Source organism: Penicillium verhagenii, assembly GCF_028828195.1.
Source record: "Penicillium verhagenii strain IBT 33310 chromosome Unknown utg000008l_segment0_segment0, whole genome shotgun sequence".
Classification (NCBI taxonomy): domain Eukaryota; kingdom Fungi; phylum Ascomycota; class Eurotiomycetes; order Eurotiales; family Aspergillaceae; genus Penicillium; species Penicillium verhagenii.
In genome coordinates, this window is record NW_026643172.1 from 1,918,067 (window position 1) to 1,934,813 (window position 16,747).

General features: G+C 49.4%; 5 protein-coding genes across 5 annotated transcripts; 3 read left to right on the forward strand and 2 right to left on the reverse strand.

Moving 5' to 3' along the window:
- Positions 1 to 186: 186 nt before the first annotated feature.
- N7466_008702 (putative DNA ligase I) lies at positions 187 to 2,733 on the reverse strand (the record flags this gene model as incomplete). Its single annotated transcript, XM_057168091.1, has 1 exon — positions 187 to 2,733. The coding sequence occupies one exon, from the start codon at positions 2,731 to 2,733 to the stop codon at positions 187 to 189; it is 2,547 nt and encodes an 848-aa protein (XP_057018722.1).
- Positions 2,734 to 2,892: 159 nt separating this feature from the next.
- N7466_008703 (RINT-1 family protein) lies at positions 2,893 to 5,596 on the forward strand (the record flags this gene model as incomplete). The annotated part of the gene is made up of 4 exons (XM_057168092.1): positions 2,893 to 3,039; positions 3,120 to 3,367; positions 3,427 to 3,934; positions 3,989 to 5,596. The coding sequence occupies 4 exons, from the start codon at positions 2,893 to 2,895 to the stop codon at positions 5,594 to 5,596; spliced, it is 2,511 nt and encodes an 836-aa protein (XP_057018723.1).
- Positions 5,597 to 7,898: 2,302 nt separating this feature from the next.
- On the forward strand, positions 7,899 to 10,241 carry N7466_008704 (protein kinase domain-containing protein; the record flags this gene model as incomplete). The annotated part of the gene is made up of 1 exon (XM_057168093.1): positions 7,899 to 10,241. The coding sequence occupies one exon, from the start codon at positions 7,899 to 7,901 to the stop codon at positions 10,239 to 10,241; it is 2,343 nt and encodes a 780-aa protein (XP_057018724.1).
- Positions 10,242 to 10,745: 504 nt separating this feature from the next.
- gel6 (putative 1,3-beta-glucanosyltransferase) lies at positions 10,746 to 12,261 on the reverse strand (the record flags this gene model as incomplete). The annotated part of the gene is made up of 3 exons (XM_057168094.1): positions 10,746 to 11,738; positions 11,824 to 12,035; positions 12,129 to 12,261. 3 exons carry the CDS (start codon positions 12,259 to 12,261, stop codon positions 10,746 to 10,748), a joined length of 1,338 nt encoding a protein of 445 aa, XP_057018725.1.
- A 2,009-nt stretch (positions 12,262 to 14,270) lies between these two features.
- Positions 14,271 to 15,137, forward strand: N7466_008706 (uncharacterized protein; the record flags this gene model as incomplete). The annotated part of the gene is made up of 1 exon (XM_057168095.1): positions 14,271 to 15,137. The coding sequence occupies one exon, from the start codon at positions 14,271 to 14,273 to the stop codon at positions 15,135 to 15,137; it is 867 nt and encodes a 288-aa protein (XP_057018726.1).
- Positions 15,138 to 16,747: the final 1,610 nt, after the last annotated feature.

A 16,747-nucleotide genomic window follows, 5' to 3' on the forward strand; every position in this document is an offset into this window, starting at 1 on the left:
ACAGGAGGCGCAGGAGGTCTCCTCGACCGCATGAACATAGCGAATAGCCTGTTTATGAACTATATCTTTGTGCCGAAAGGCAAGCCTTACATTCAATATTAAATCTTCCTCTCCAAATAGTATCTTCTAGTCGATCTAAATTTCCAACCAAAAAAAAAAAAAAACAGACTCATGTATAAACTAAATTCAATCCTCCGCCCACCCCAATGCCTCTTCCGGCCCCTCTTTCCCCTCAACCTTAGCCTTCTCCCCCTGTTTCCTCCACAAGAGAGCCAAATAATCCGAACTAGTCGCCTCATCAATCCCCTTATCCTCCCTCACCTTCAGAAACCTCGGAAATCTCAAACTCAGCCCACGCTCATCACTAACCAGCCCAATAGCAGCCGTATACGTAGGGCTAAGCGTTATATCCGCAAACGCCATCTCCCACACCTCCTGCGGCTCAAACCATACATCCGGCGTACCAAAATACTCCACATACGCAGGCCGCGAGATAACATTCGGACTGCCGGCGCTATACTTCTCCTTATTGGCCTGGTAGAACTTGTCCGTGAATCCCGACATGCATTTCGTGACGGCTTCCAGGGCCCCGGATTCCGGATTCCGGACCGCGAGGAGAATTGGGGACCACCATTTTGCTTTGCGGCCTTGACCGTGCCAGCCCGCGATTGGGATTAGGTCCAGTGTTTCTGAGGAGGTGCTGTAGTCTTTTTTGACTTTGAGCCAGGATTCGAGCCGTTTGTCGGGCTCGTAGGTTGATAGGAGGGCTTTGCGGCGGGGGTTGGGTTTTTCTCGAGTATTTGTATTTGTATTTGTTTTGGTACTGGTGTTGGTCTTGCTGGGTGTCGGTTCTACTGAAAGGGGCTCTGATTCGGGGTTGAGGACGGTGGGTGGCTTGGTATTCGGATTTATGGCATTGTCGAGGACTTTAACCATTATTCCCTCGCATTTGACGTCCGTGGCGGTTTTGAAAAATTCAAGTACACTCTCTGAATCTGCGGAGGTGGCATCGAGGCTTTTGACCCAGGTGAAGCGACGGGGGATTTCGACGAAAAGGCTCCGGAGTAGTTCGCGGCGTTCACGGAACGGGCGGTCGAGGAGTGGTTCGCCGTTGAGGTACATGAGGTCGAATGAGAATAGACAAACGTTGACGGTGATGGCTCCGATTTCGACATTCTTCTTTGCTCGGTTGGTGAGTGTTTGGAATGGCTGTAAGTCACCGGTATCGCGGTCCACGGCGACTACCTCGCCCTCTAGGATGAAGCTTGAGACGCCTTCGCCTCGGATTTGGGGGACGAGAGATACTAGGTCGGGGTATTTCTCTGTCATGAGCTCGAGGTGTCGAGAAAAGATAGATACTTTGCCGTTCTCGTCACAATGAACTTGAGCTCGCTGTCCATCGTACTTGTATTCACAGCTGAAGTCTCGTCCTTGTAGCTTTGTCAACATATCTGAGAGATCGCGCGTGATGCTTCCGAGCATCGGTCGGAGTGGAATGTGCAATACCAGGCCACACCGTATAAGCAGTTCGTCGGTCACACCGATCTCGCACAGACATGGAACTAGATCATTGTAATCTGGGTGTCTCGCGTAGGACGCCTTCACGATCTCTTCTGCATTAGTGTATAATTCCGAGAGTTCGTCTTTCTTCAAACGAGTAAGGTCATGCTGTGGGCGAATCTCAAAATCTGCCCCAGCAGGTTTCGAATACAGAAATGCGCGTGCAAGAGCGATGAGCATGGTAGTCTTCACAGCGCCGATTCTGAGGTTCTGGACCAAAGTGCGGACAATATAGCGACTCTCTTCCGCGCCCCGCGTATCCTGCAAGAGCTTCTCAACAATTCGTTGTTTAGTCTCTTGACTTCCAGGCCCTTTACTCGTGGCGATTTTGATGAGCGATTGGTATACACTTTTGATTCGAAGAGGTTTCGGCTTGACCAATGTAAAAGATTGGCGTTTCTTGGCTTCGAACGCAACGTCTCCTGCATCTCCATGTCGATCATAGAGTGTCTTTAGACCTTGATTATCCAGCCCGTAAATTTTCTTCAGAGCCTTGGAGATGGATGAGCCGCCCAAGCCTAACTCCATCTCATCGTACGGTGGCGAGATAGAGTTGGTTGCTAGCCAGACGGCTGGAAGAAGACTATCGGGGTCACCTTCGATGAGGACTCGAAGGAAGTTGACCAAAGTGTCGACAATTTTAATTCGACTTGTGGTGGAATTTGCCAGGACAAACGCCCTTGTTAGCAACGCGTAGGTGGCATCGCCGCCCTGAGAGTCCCAGTGCGGTCGCAACTCGGAGGCATATTTGCTCGCATCGAATGTTTGCGGGCTCTGATCAAATGGGACAATAAGCGACACTGTATCCTCCGTGCCCGAGGATGATTGCAATGATAGCGTGTTCTTTTTGGACGTCGTTGGAGCTGGTGTTATCGTTGTTGTATCTGTACTAGGTATTAATGCGAAAGGTGGAGCTGCACATGACTCTGTATCTGGTGTCGAAGGTCGAAGATCATTTGAAGTAGATGATTGGCCGTTACTTTCTTCTTGGTCCCATTCTGCCTGGAGCTTGCGTGCTAATGCTTCGTCTGAGAGAGTTTGCTCTGTGACGTCGGGATCCAATGGCTTCGGAGGCTGTTTAGCCTGCCCTTTGAAGAATGACTCAATACCACGCGCTTTTTGAGGTGACGATTCAGTACCATTGCGTTTGCGTTTTTTAGCCGGACTGGACATTATTATTTCAATGCATAGGTGCGAGTGCAAAAAGTTGGATATTTTAGTTGCCACTGCAGTATAAGTAGTAGTTGTGGATGGGGTAGACGTCAGTCCGAAAGGCGGAGATCAGCATCGCGAACACCGTTGCGTTGCGCTTCGTTTCTTCCTTCCGCAACAATGGCGCCACCCACGTCTCTGTCTTCGCACGAGCGGACACGAGTCGAGGATTATCTAAATGATAAAATTCAGATTTCTGCTGACCTCGAGAGTCTTAACTCGCTGCTGTCAAGTCTTCGCGCGCAACAGGAGCTCCAGCGGAAGCAGGTACTTTCCCCTCGTGTCCCACAATTGTGGCTTCCACGCACAACACTCGCATTCGTTGGACTGACTTTGAGCCAAATTAGCTAACAGATGCAAACGAAGCTCTCTCAAATGCGACCAAGGCATCCGACGACCATGCCGAAGCTACTCGAAAGCGTGCCGAGGCATTCACTGCGGAGCAGGCCGACATTGACCAGCGGCTGAAGGCCATTACACAATCGGAGACGAGCGATGAGGCAGTACGGAAGTTGGAAAAAAGTATGGAGAGGCTACAGCGCCTGGAGATCTCTAAGGGATACGTGGGACTGCTGAAAGAGGCTGAAGGGCTAAGGTACACATTCACTAACAAATGGCAACTGAACCAAGCTAATTGCAAGTACTACAATTCAGCAAGGAAGCTTTGTCCAGTATTTCCTCCAACCCGCGCGCTGCCTTGAAACCATATTCTCAACTACGCAATATCGTGGTATCGTTGAAAGAAGCACAGCCTGCTGCCGAAGGCGCCGCACCCCACCTGATCGACTATACCGAGAAACTAGCGTCCGCGCTGAGAGACCAGTTGAAGAAATTCTTCGGCGATCAGCTTCAGAAAACGCTCACGTCCTTGAAATGGCCAACACGAGAGCTTAATATTACGGACAAGTTGTTAGATCAATGGAGACAGGATGTTGAGCTCTTGATTGATTTGCAGACACCGTTTGTCTCCCTTCGCCATTACAACAAGTATAATATTTTTTTTGACAAAGATTTCAGGGAACTTCCACATCGCGATTCATTGAACGCCAGCCAAACCTTGGAGCCCCCGGGCCTGTTTCCTTTGCAGGTGATGGTGAACCCCTTGGATCTCCGCTTCAAGTATCACTTCAGTGGCGACAAGCCGACAAATAGACTCGACAAGGTACAAAGCCCTTACTGAAATAAACCTGTACGTTTGCTAATTCAGAATTTCCAGCCGGAATTTTTCCTCTCACATGTCTTGGACCTCATCAACCAGTTTGGTGGTTTTTTTACTTCATACTTCCAGCCAATTCTTGATGAAAAGGCCCAGTCGGCAGGCCCCAGCTTGGAATGGAACTTTTATAATGCTCTGCATGCTTTCATCAATGCTTTTATGCCCATGCTACGAGAGAAAATCGACTCCTTTCTTCCACAGGTTTCTGACTATCCCCAATTGCTCAGCCATTTCATCCACGAATTAATGAATTTTGATAACGAGCTTCGGGAAACTTGGAACTACTTACCAGACCCATATTCTGATGGAAACTGGAAGGGTATGACTGGGGAGGTTCTGGCTAAACAAGGATGGTATGATCGCTGGCTTCAGGTTGAGAAGGATTTCGCTCTGGCTAGATACAAGGATATCATCGACACTGCCGACAGTGGCCAGATTGACTACGATGGCGTCGAGCCAACCGCGACTAAACCAACAAAGGCCGCAATTCGAGTCAATGATCTTCTTGAAACCATTACAGAACGTTACCAGCCATTATCTTCCTTCAGCCAGAAGCTTCGATTTCTTATCGACATTCAAATCACAATTTTCGATCAATTCCACGAGCGGCTCCATTCTGCCCTGGAGGCATATCTTGCTATGACCTCTACGTTAGGTCGGACTGTGCGAGGAGCAGACGGACAGGCTAGTGTAGAAGACGTTGCAGGCCTAGAGCGACTGTGCAGAGTTTTCGGAAGTGCTGAATATCTCGAAAAGAAGATGGAAGACTGGAGTAACGATGTCTTCTTCGTTGAACTCTGGTCAGAGCTTCAAGAACGAGTACGCCAGGGTGGGAAGAATGTGGCCGGAACCATGACTGTTGCTGAAGTAGCTGCGCGCACTTCTCCAGCAGTCAACAATAACGGAGTATCGAACTCAGAAATCTCTTCTGATGGTGCATTGTTTGATGAAACTGCCTCTGCCTACCGTCGACTTCGACAACGGTCAGAATCTATAATTACTTCCACCCTCATCTCGAACATCACTGCAGCCTTGAAACCATACTCCCGTGTATCTACCTGGGCCACACTTTCCGTTCCCTCTGCTGGTTCCGCGGCCTCACCTCTATCCCTATCCTCTGACCTGGCACACGCAATGCGCACACTGTCTTCTCAACTGGCCTTCCTGTCCAAAGCACTGGGGATGGCGCCTCTACGAAGAGTGTCTCGCCAACTTCTACTCTCTATACAGACTTACATCTGGGATCACGTCCTGACTAGAAATACTTTCTCCGCGGCCGGTGCAAACCAGCTAGTGAGTGATTTCGAGCAAATATGCAGCGTGGTTGACAACACCCTCGGCGTGGCTGGTCATCCAGGTGGTTCCTTGTTGATCATGAATAAGCTCAACGAGGGCCTGCGTCTTCTGAATCTGAGTCCGTCAGCCAACGAACCTGGCGACGGAGCTTCCAATGAGTCCAGTGCTACTTTAAGCTTATGGGACGTGGAAAAAAGACTTTTCAAGGATAATGAAAGTGCTCGTGCTGTTCTGGTAGAGCTCGAGATTGATGCATTGACTGAGGCAGAGGCGCGATCTGTACTGGGGCACAGAGCGGAGGTTGGCAGCTAGGCAATTCCTTAGAATAATATCCATCCAGCACGACAAGTGCTATGCTTGACCCCTGTTGCTCAAGTAGCTGGTAGTATATTGTACTAGTACGTATCATAGCGCATAAATTGATCAATCTCAAACGAGTTTCCACTAGAATTTTGGACTGCATGCATAGTACAAACTTTGTCTTCAGGGTCAACAGGAGGCCTTATTTTCGTCCACTTAGAGAGCCCCACGACTCCTTTTTTTTTTTTAGCCGAGTTATCAAATTCATCAAAGCGGTTCATCACAGTGTTGAACAGATCAAATTTCTAAAAAAGAAAATTGCCGAAGGTTGGGATCGAACCAGAGTCGAGTTGGTTTCCCTATGTACTTCTGAGGTACTTTCTGAATAGCGTCATATGCATCGGTCGAGAAATCGATACTCCGCAGTTCTCTCCATTTACCATGCCAAATACTCAGATAGAGCTCAAATAAAGCCGATATTCAAGTTCAGCATGGTCGATTTTATAAAAATGGCAAACATCTAGCCCAGAGGGGCCTCTCTACCCGTAGCGCCTGTGGCACTAGGAGGGAGGTCTAGCTTCTGAGCGATGTTTCCCGGTGTAACCAGCACCCGTCTCTCAAGTCCCAACGGCTAACTCTGAGAAGACCACCTGGGTGATATGGGAAAGCTTTGCCACTCGACCATACAGGTGCCGGTTGTTGAAAGAACAACTGAATTCTTCCTCCTGACCCTTGCTTTTTAATGATTATTACGCGTTTCTTAATCATCTTACTCTATGTTCTTAACCCGCGGACTATAGTCCTTTGCGATTAAGTTTCAAGGTTGACATTAGCTAATTCCGCAACCCTATCAGCAATATAGTGGCCCCTATCGCGTATCTTTATTAAACGCCACTTTCTGCAAGATCAGAATTATTAAGGGCATCGGGATATTTCTAAGAATGAATAGCTGGGATTAGCGCACTGTTTATCAGACCAATGAGCAAGTCCTTCCCCTTTTGACAGCAAGTATCCTTTGCTATCCGGTTAGAATAAATGGCCCCAGCGCTGAAGAAAAGCAAAGAAAATCTAAATAGATGAACTGGAATGGCTCGATTAGAGCGATGTGCTGGAAACATTTGATAGGCTCAATGGTATGAAGGTTATCAGCCATAAGAACCTTTTTAGTCTACAGGCTTCAAATGTTACAATCAGTAAATGTTATGGATGAGCTAAGACGCGGTACTACACATGTGCATACAACCTTGACTTTCGAAGAAGCAAAGTTCAATGTATTTGGAATGGATGCTAGTCACACTGAGATTCTGTGATCTGTACTAGTAAATTTCAAGGTTCTTCATCCCTGTAACCCCGTGAAGCCACAAGCCCGCGGTCATCCTTGCACCAAGCTAAAGTGACTAGGAGTATACTGGGAAGCAAAACAAAGAGTAAGCTTCACAACAAAAGGCTTAGGGTACGTCATCTTACTTTCTTGTTCCACTCCATTCCATACACAAAGTATGGAATGGCTTTTTCTGGGGGATATGAGAACTGGCCAGGCCAGTGCTCCAGTGCTCCAGTGCCCCATATCGCGGACCGCGGACCATGTAGACTAGACGGGTGCACAGCCCTAATTTTGTGACAGTGAAATCAATTGATCGGCCCATCGCATGAACAGATGAACAGACCACCAAGACCTGATAGAAGAAAAGAAAAAGAATAGCGTGTCAATTATCGATTGCCCTCCTTACAAGAAAAAAATAAAAACAAAAATAAAAAAAAAACCAGGTCGCAGCAGGCGTTTCAACTTGCAGCGGAGATCAACCGCTTATCTCGGCGGACGTGGAAAATCCCAAGATAAGCCTGTGGCCCGAGATTGGCTCAACCACGACAATGCATATTATGAGTTATGCCACTTGCCAAACTACTTTCATCCACGCGATCAATCACTTCTCTTCAACTTCTTTCCAATATGGGGGCCTTCGCCGTTCCCCGTTATAATCCAATATCTCCGACCCACCGGAATCTTGCCGGCCACATGCGCGAACCATTCCCCGGTCTATTGACTGGTCCTGGAGCCTCCTTGCGGAGATCGAGATAAGCATCTCCTCCGCCAGTCAGCGTTCAAGAATCTCACTTGCTCAGATGTTAACCGTTATGACAAGGGGCGATGCCACTTCAGCTTACCCGATGTATTGGTTCAAACTCTATAATCTGGCATGTCCATGGCCATGCGCCATTTTTATATCTCCTTAAGCTCTTTCTCTCCCAATGTCAGCGTTGATTGTACCTTGAATTGTTGATTCTGTCCTGTGTGTAAAACCATGCTACCACCATGGCTCAACAACTACATGAATTCACCTCGCTTTGGTGGCCCGAAGAGCGAATCAAGTCGACCCTAGACACAAAGTATATTGTCAATCAACTACAGCCTACCAATGTGCCGAGACTCTTCGATCTCCCCAAATGGGGAGAGGGTTTGACTAGTGAAACTTACATGGAATACATCCTCCTCAAGGCCGGGCGTCTTTTCTTAATTCTGAATGAAATCGGAATTCCCGACCGCATCTTCGCCTTGGTGGACGAGTCCTGCGATGACGACGATTTGCCTATCGCCGAACAGAATGTCGATCGCCTATGCCTATCGCCCGATGCGAACGATCCCTCCCTCGATACAAAGTTCTTCCACACTCAATGGCGCTTCTCGGTCCGCGGAATTGGAGAGGGCGAGCATGTCTCATATACCGGCAATGAAGGTGTTCCGGTCCAAGTGCTGCGCACCAATGGCATCCACAATGAGCTACAGGGTCGCGATGACTCGGTCGACAAAGTCGTCCTGGCCGGGTCGGTATGCCGAGTGCTCATGCGAACACAGGTGCAAGTCGGTGGTGCACCACACTTCTTCTCTGCCGACGAAGTCCTAGCGGAAATCAAGGCTCTGCGCAAACTCGCCCATGAACATGTCATGTCCATCTACGCCTCCTACTTTGTCGATGACAGCGTCAGCGTGCTATTTACCGGTGCCGAAACAGATCGCACGTTACATAGCTTCCTCACCGATGAACCACCGGCCTTCAAGCGACTACCGAAGGAACAGCGTCGCCAGACTCTAATCGTCTGGCCACACTGCCTGATGTCCGGACTATCCTGGCTGCATGCTCACGGCCACTTCCACGGTGCGATAAGACCATCCAATATCCTCATCGATGCCAACTTTCAAATCTGCTTGGGCCAATTCCATGTCCTAGACTCGCTCCTCGCTCCACCACGAGTCAACGATCTCGAGAGCTACCACTACGCCGCACCGGAGCGCTGGGTACGCACCGCAGCACCAGTCGCACCAGTCGCACCAGTTCAAGCAGCACCAAACCGTACCCTTCTCCTCCCCTCGGGAGGCCGCACAGGCCGAAGAAAGAAGCCAGCCAAACTAGCCCTATCAACCCTAGACGAAGGCAGCCCACTCTCCTCACCAGACCTCCCACGCCCCGACTCCGCCGCCTCAAAAGGCACCGTGATCCGCATCGGACTCCCCGGCTCTCCATCCCGCTTCTCCTTCGCCTTCTCATCCTCTTCATCCTCATCCTGCTCTTCCTCCGCCGCCTCATCCCGAAACAGCGAGATAGCAAGCCCCAAGCTCCCAACCCGCAACCGCATCTGGAACAAAAGACCCAGATCCCTAATGCCAACTCCCTCAATCACATCCTCAACCTCAACATCCAGCTCCTACACCTCCTCCTCATCCGGCGCATCCTCCATCCTCTCCGGCAACACAACCACAACCAGCAGTAACCCCCCACCCACACCCGCACCCTCAATAGTCTCCAACCCCTCCCTCCTCACAAACTGGCAATCAGTTCAAACAAACCCCGCCGCCTCAGACCTCTTTTCCCTAGCAGCAATAATCCTCGACATAATGACCCACCTCTGCAAACGCTCTCAATCCTCCTTCGCCTCGCACCGCGCCGCCCGAAATCGCAGCGCCGGCCGCGGCGGCGGAATGGCCGATGCATCCTTCCACCTGGCCCGCAACGCAGTCCAGGTGCAATCCTGGATCGCACTTCTAGAAGGCGACGCGCTGAAACGCTGCCGCCGGGATCGGGGCAGCGATCGTGTATTCTGGGCTGTGCCGCGGATGCTGATCGTGCTGCGGGCTATGCTTGCGCCGGAGCCGGAGAAAAGGCCTACATCTCGGCGTGTGCAGAAGTGCTTTGCGGCTGCTATACGGGAGATTCCGGAGACTAAGGGGCCTGTTGGCTCTGGGCTTGGTGCTGCGGGTGGAGGTGTTCCGCTGCATTGTGTTCCGGCTGAGAAGGTGGATAAGAAGAAGCAGCGGAAGGAAGAGAAGGAGGCACTGGAAGAGCAGGAGAATAGGGCTAGGGAGGTGTTGAGGGTGGAGGGTGAGAGGAGGCTTAAGGAGAAGAAGTCGAAGATGTCTATTATGAGTTCTGTGTCTGCTTTGGATGGGTCTTCTGTTTCGGATTTCGATTTCGGGTTTGGGGATGAGGGGAGTGATAGTGAGGTGCAGGAGGATGAAGAGAGTGAGCCGTCGTTGTTGGAGGTGGATGAGGACGACGGAGATCTTGCGTTGATGGAAGTGGATCGTGTTTCTCCGCAGTTGTCGCTGCCGACTTTGGATCTTCAATTAACGGGTATGGAAGGGTTGACTATTCACGAATAATGAATGGCCCGGCGATGGATTTATACATAGACGTGGTGTGTCGTGTACGAGTATTATGGGGAATGTTCTACTAAATAATCAGGATTTGTACTTATTACTTACCTTATCACAGGGTTTCTTTTGTTCACATATATTCGATGTCAAATATTTCTTCAAAGATTTGAATACTTTTAATATTTCAAGATTCATCAGCTTTTAACATTCCATCTGAGTATTCAAATCGGGGATAATGATATCCCAACCCTAGTAGAAACAAGTGTGCTTGTAATAGATAGCGACTGAAACCAGTCGTTTAAATTCTATAACTAATAATCTCGTGTATCGTGTGTGTACAAGTGAAATGCTGAATGCTGAAAATTCAATAATGTAATGAAAAAGGCTCGTATGCGCACGGCGAGCTGACCAATATGTAAAACAATCGAATGGAAGCAGGTCTAATCCCGAAAATCCCAATGCATATGAAAACACAATATAATCTCCTCCAGTATAGTGGAACAGAATTACTTAAAGCCAGAAGGCGAACACTCCCAAAACGCCAGAAAGGAGCAGGGAAGCAGTGAACAAGCGCTCGGTAGCAGGGTTACCGGCAAGCATGACATTGCTAGCAGCACCGCTCTTCTTGGTGGAAGTAGCGGTGGAGCTAGAGCCAGTGCTGGTACCAGTGCTAGTGGAGTCAGTAGTGGCATCCTTGTTGTAGACCTGTCCCAGGGTAGGGAGAGCAGAGCTGGGGTCAACGGCCCAACCACCAGAGGTAGAAGCGGGGCACTCAAGGCTGGTGATGGTAGAGGTGTCCAGCTTGTAAGCGGACAAAGAGGTACCAGTCGGGTTCAAGGTAGCCCATTGAGACTTCAGGTTAGAGAAATCAGGCGAGACGGGAGTCGGGGTACCAGCGCGGGTGTAGCCATCCTCAACGAGGGTGTTGGTAGCCGCAGCAGTCGAGACGGAAGCACCGTAGCTGATCAGACCGTAATCGTTGGTCTCCTCGATCCACTCGTAAATAATAGCACCGGACCAGGTACCGTCCATGTCCGAGCCGAGAATAGCAGCCTGGTCATCAAAGGTACGGGGAGCCGGGGTGTTGCAACCAGTCTCGGAGAAGAAGATGGGGATGGGGTAGCCGGTGGCGTTCTTTTGGAGCTCATCGTAACCAGACTCGGTGTAGCTGGACTCGCCGCACCACTCGTAGGCGTTCAAGGAGTAGAAGTCCAAGCGCTCAGAGGAGTTGGAGCTGCAAGCCACGTAGTCCTGCAGCATGGGGCGAAGGGCAGCAATGTCGGCAGCGGAGTATCCAACCGGGATCTCACGGTAACCCTTCTTATCACGGTAGGCCTTGATGTCACGGGCAGCGGCCAAGACATAGGGGGCGGCAATGGAACCGGCAGCGGTGGTCAACACCTCGTTTCCGACGAAGACACCGGCAGTGTTGTCATATTGCTGGAACTCATCCAGAACGGCAGTGAAAGCCTCATATTGAGTCTCGTTCCAGGCAGGGGCGGTCTATAATTTCTCACAAATTTCAGGTTAGTCTTTGAGGCGTTATACGGCACTGGAGCCCAAAGGCGTCCGATGGTGATCAACTGACCTGATCAATGGCGGTGGTGAAGGTATCAAGATCCACGAAGATGTAGATTCCGGCGTCCGCAAAGGCGGTCATGCAGCCGGCGTGGTCTCCGTCAGCATCCACGTGGTACACACGGATAGCGTTGGCGCCCAACTCGGACATGCGGACAATATCGCGTTTGCATTGGGCCTCATCGGTGAGCGGATCATCGGGAGTGAGCTGATAGGCGATACCTGAAGAAATGTATATATTAGTCTTGCAATTTTTTTTTTTCAAGAGGATCGGCGGGCCAAAGCCGAGGTCCGAACATTGAACGAGAAACATACCCTTGATGTAGTACTGAGTACCATTGGAGTAGAAGAACTTGGAACCAGTGGCAGAGATGGTGGGGATGGCGTTCACGGTCACAGCCTGCAAGCCGGCCAGCAGCAATGGGGCGAGCGCGAGCGAGGGGAACATGGTGGTAAGATAGGCTAGTTTATCGCTGAAAACCGTAAGACTGTCTAGTAACACCAATCACAATTGACGCCGAAAGCCAAGGGATCCGAATGCTCTAAATTAGTTAGGAAATATTACACAAAGAAACACAAAAGGGCCCTGTGGACAACGAGAGAGTCACTGTCAGGGATACACAGAGAAAGAGCGACCGATAGAAAAAGATATCTAAAGAAAGGAAGGGGAAAAGAGAAAGAATCCAACATCCAAAAGCCGCGCAAGCAGGGAACCTCTAGAAAATTCCTGGCCTTGAAATGCTTGGCGCTAACCAAGATTGAGATTGCAAGTGGCAGCTAGCGTGACAACGCTCTTCAATCCGCCCCAATCTCGAACATGGCATTTTAGGGGGGGGGATATTTTAGGGTGGAATGCCTACGTAGGTGGGATATTGGAGTCAATTGACCAGTTCAGGGCTAATTTAATGAACTAGAGGGAAATATTGAAGGAATGATAGAACTAGAACTAGTATATCACAACTGATAGACTCAAGTCAATAAATATCTAGAAATAGACTCAGATAAAATTTCCAACACAAATTATTTTCCAATTGTTTCTCCACGCGGAGTCAACCGTTGGGTCCAGTTCCAGCCCTAACCCCATTCCATGTCAACGCACATCAATTACCATGTATATGCTCTAGATTCAGATCCCCGTACAGAATACACCTGAACAAAGCTTGTATGTCGCCATCTTGGTCATAATGGCAGGGAAAGTGAAACCCCCATATAAAACGACGATCGTTGACCTCTTGGACCTCCGACCTCGACGGAGTCTACCGAGTTCCACTTTAACCCTCTTCAGGGCAAGTCCAAGTTTTCCACGGTGACAGTGACAGGCATTAATGTCACCTGAGGTTTACAGATAACTCGATAAACAAAAAAAAAATTGACCTATCACAGGAGATCCATGATCGGAATGCACGCCACATGGTACATGAGATTGACCACGCAGCTGGGTACATATATCTGGGGTTCAGATAAAAAGAGAAAGAAAAAAAGGGTCAAAGTAAGAAAAGAACCAGAGAAAAAGGCTATCTACATACTAATAATATGATTGGGGATAGGACTCAGGAGACCCCTTTTTCTTCCCAGTTGTTTACCAACTTCCCCACTTTCTATGGTCGGGAACGATCTACTCCTTCTCTTCCCACCTTTTTCTTGCACCGATAGCGGTCAACTGGCCCGATATCACAACTTTGTGGTCTAGAGTTATTGGGCACGGCCAAATTTGGGCCGCTCTGCCGATCGGAGTTGCAATTGTATCGGGTTAGAATACGAGGCGAAAAGATTTTTTTTAAAAAAGAGTTGAGACTTGTCCGTTAGGCCCAAAGTGGCGCTTGATGTCTTAGAGAGGGCGTCTCCGTATGGATCGTATGGATTGTGCTGATGGGCTTGGGGTTATCAGGGTAAGTCGTGACGAGTAGTGAGACTTGGGAAACGAGGATTATCTATACTTAACCATTGCTTGTGCGCCACGGGTGAGAGACGAAAAGTCCAGGACAGTCCAGACTCAGTGGTCAATCCACTCAATCCGACCGAATCCACCAATAGTAAACGCCACGCGCGACTGTGTTCGTCAGCCGGTGGGGTTTGATCCATTACGATCGACTTTGCCAACCCTGGATGTTATGGCAAAGAGAAGGGGATCCATAGCACCATAGCCCGTCCCTACACGATCTGCGTTACTCCCCATGACGTTTCCGGTCAAAGGGGGGGCGTTATCCCCTATAATAGAGTCCGCATCCGGCGCTTTTCATCACTTGCCCTGACATTTGCCCTGGATATTTCGCCCTGGATATTTTCCTTTCCAACATATACAAGAAATAAAGCAGAAAAAAAAAAACTGATGATTGAATTCATGGCGATATGGTTCTATAATCTAACCAACTATTCAAATTACTATTAGTCGACAGTTATCGGTGTTCAACCGCTTTTTTTTTTTGTTGATCTATCCCATTGGACGCACTCCCCACTATGTCTTCCGAGACCCCTTGCCCATTCCGCATCTCGCTGCGCGACCAAATCGACTTGGAGCGTAATGAGGCTTTCCAAGCCATGCGGGAACAACTGCGCCGCCAGGATTGCGGCATGGAAGGCCCGACCTTCTGCTCCACCCACCGACATGAATGCGACTCAACCGACCAAGAAGCCTTCCGCCTCCATCGCGATATCATCCACACCCTCCTCGTGCCTCTCTTCCTAATCAACCACCAAGCCGAACAGATCGCCACCCAGGCCCTCCCCAGCACAAAAGGGGCCGAACCCGAACGCGCCTTCCGCGGCGAAGCGCGTAGCGCCTTTGCCTGGCTCCACTGTATCCTGATCGAAGAGCACGACTGGTATCTGACAGCGCGTTGCCCAACCTGCATCGTGCTTCACGTCCTTCACTCCGAACCTACAATTCGATTCCTGACCGTGGCCGCTCAGCTCGCGGGGTCGCGCTCCGGCTTTAGGTGCTGGCTTTCTGCGCTCGAGACCGCCGTGCGCGAGGACCCGTTCTGGGGCGATGCATTCTGGCCTGATATCGAGGACCGTGCTTCCCGTTTGACCGACGGTGTGCAGCAACTGGTGCGTCAATGTCATGAGTTGCGCGCCAATCTGGAAAGCCCCACCTTTGAGAGACCCTCGTTGGCGAAGACGTCTCCAGTGTATGAGCGACCGGCCTGCACCATTGCTATCAAGACTTCGAGCTTTGCCCGGAAACAGGTCAAGCTGAGCCGCGAGGAGCAGCGTTACCGATCTTCTCTGATCTGGAACTCGTGGAATTGCTCTAGGGAAATGCGTCAGCCGCTGGGTGGTAATGGCTCGACCCAATCCCGACAACGGTCCATGACCTCTTGAAGGATGATGTGCGAAGAGATGATTTCGAAAATTGGAATTATCTAGCTTTGTCACATTTTCAAGGAAAACAAGTCACACTTGTGTGAGAGACAACACCTTTGGAACGCCTGGTGAATCAGGCTTACTTTTGGCTTCCTAAGGCCCCCCATCCCCCCCTCCGGGATACCCTTTTAGGAAAGCCAGGGAAAATACCAGGATAGAGGAAAACCGGCTTCAGAGCCAACCTCAGCCAACACATGGCTACAACCCCGCATCCCTTCCCGGGTTTCCCCCTTCACGCGACCGAGCCAATCTTGACTAAAAAAGCAAGGCTCCCAAAGTTGCACGGCCGCCAATATTCCCATTTTCTCAGCTTTGAAATCTAGCTGCGTTCTGTGATGTAGGAATGCGGACCGGGAAACTGGAGACTATTATTGAGACGGCACATTCGTCCTGCAGGTCACACAATGCAGAACCCTTTGTCATACCCCATTCGGTTCGCTGCAGGGAAATAAGACTTGATTTCTATGATGGCTCTTTTTAAATGTTGATCATATTTTTCTTTCATCTCATATTTTTTTAATTTAATTTATTTTCCATCAGTTGATTATGGTCTCTTAAATTCCAATTGATTAGTGCCCGGTATCCTTTTCCGTATCCCGTAGACACCTGGAGCCCTGGAGCCAAGTGGAATATTATACTGGTTACTTCTTGGAATATATGAATCTCCACTGCGTAAGAGATGACACGTTTGAAGTCGTCAGTGGCAAGATCCTACTCTACCTGCGACCGAGTGGAGACTGGGGAAATCATCCTGGACTGCGAACCAGATCGGAGACTTGGACGGTGGAAATTAAATCAACGGTCCAACGTTGATTCCGATGCACTTTCAACCACTCGGATGGCTTCAATGGGCCAGGGTCCTCTATAAGAAGAAATATATGATTCTGATGGAGTAATGACTTTTTGGGATGGGGCAAAAATGTTTAATTTAATCTTCCTCATGGCGCACTGCAACTAAGGAAAAAAGAAAAATTATTGCAAACCGTGAGTCCAGACTCATCTGCAGACCTCCAGACCTTCCAGACTCCAAAGTGTAAAAGAAGAAAAAAAAAAGGAGAAGCCTTACCAATGCCCTGGGATTATAAGATATATTGACTTTCACTTGGTTTTTTGGGGCCCAAACCCCCTCTCAGTGGCAATCCTGAGCCCGATGCTGTCCGGAAACAGGAATCTGAGCTCAAAGTATAGGGTACATGGGAAACGTAAGGGCTGGACACGTAAAAAGGAAGTACCCGGTACTTGCCTATTGCGGCGGCTCAGCTCGATCTCTTCATGATCCCTTCAACCGAGAGTGGAATCAATTACTGACAATTACCAGTATGGGCATTTTAATCTATAGTAGATTATGCTTCGATTATATTATTTGAACCAAAGAAATGATTTTTTTTTCTCGTTTAATCTGACACCGGTTTTTTTTTCTCTGATTTTGAATACTACATTAAAATGAAAATTCAATCAACTCGATGCAGAATCGAGAATGATCGCCCCAGCCCGCGTGGGGCGTCATAGCCAGTCACACTTCAGAGCTTTGGCCGACCTGTCTAGACTTTTGCACGAACACATTTTTA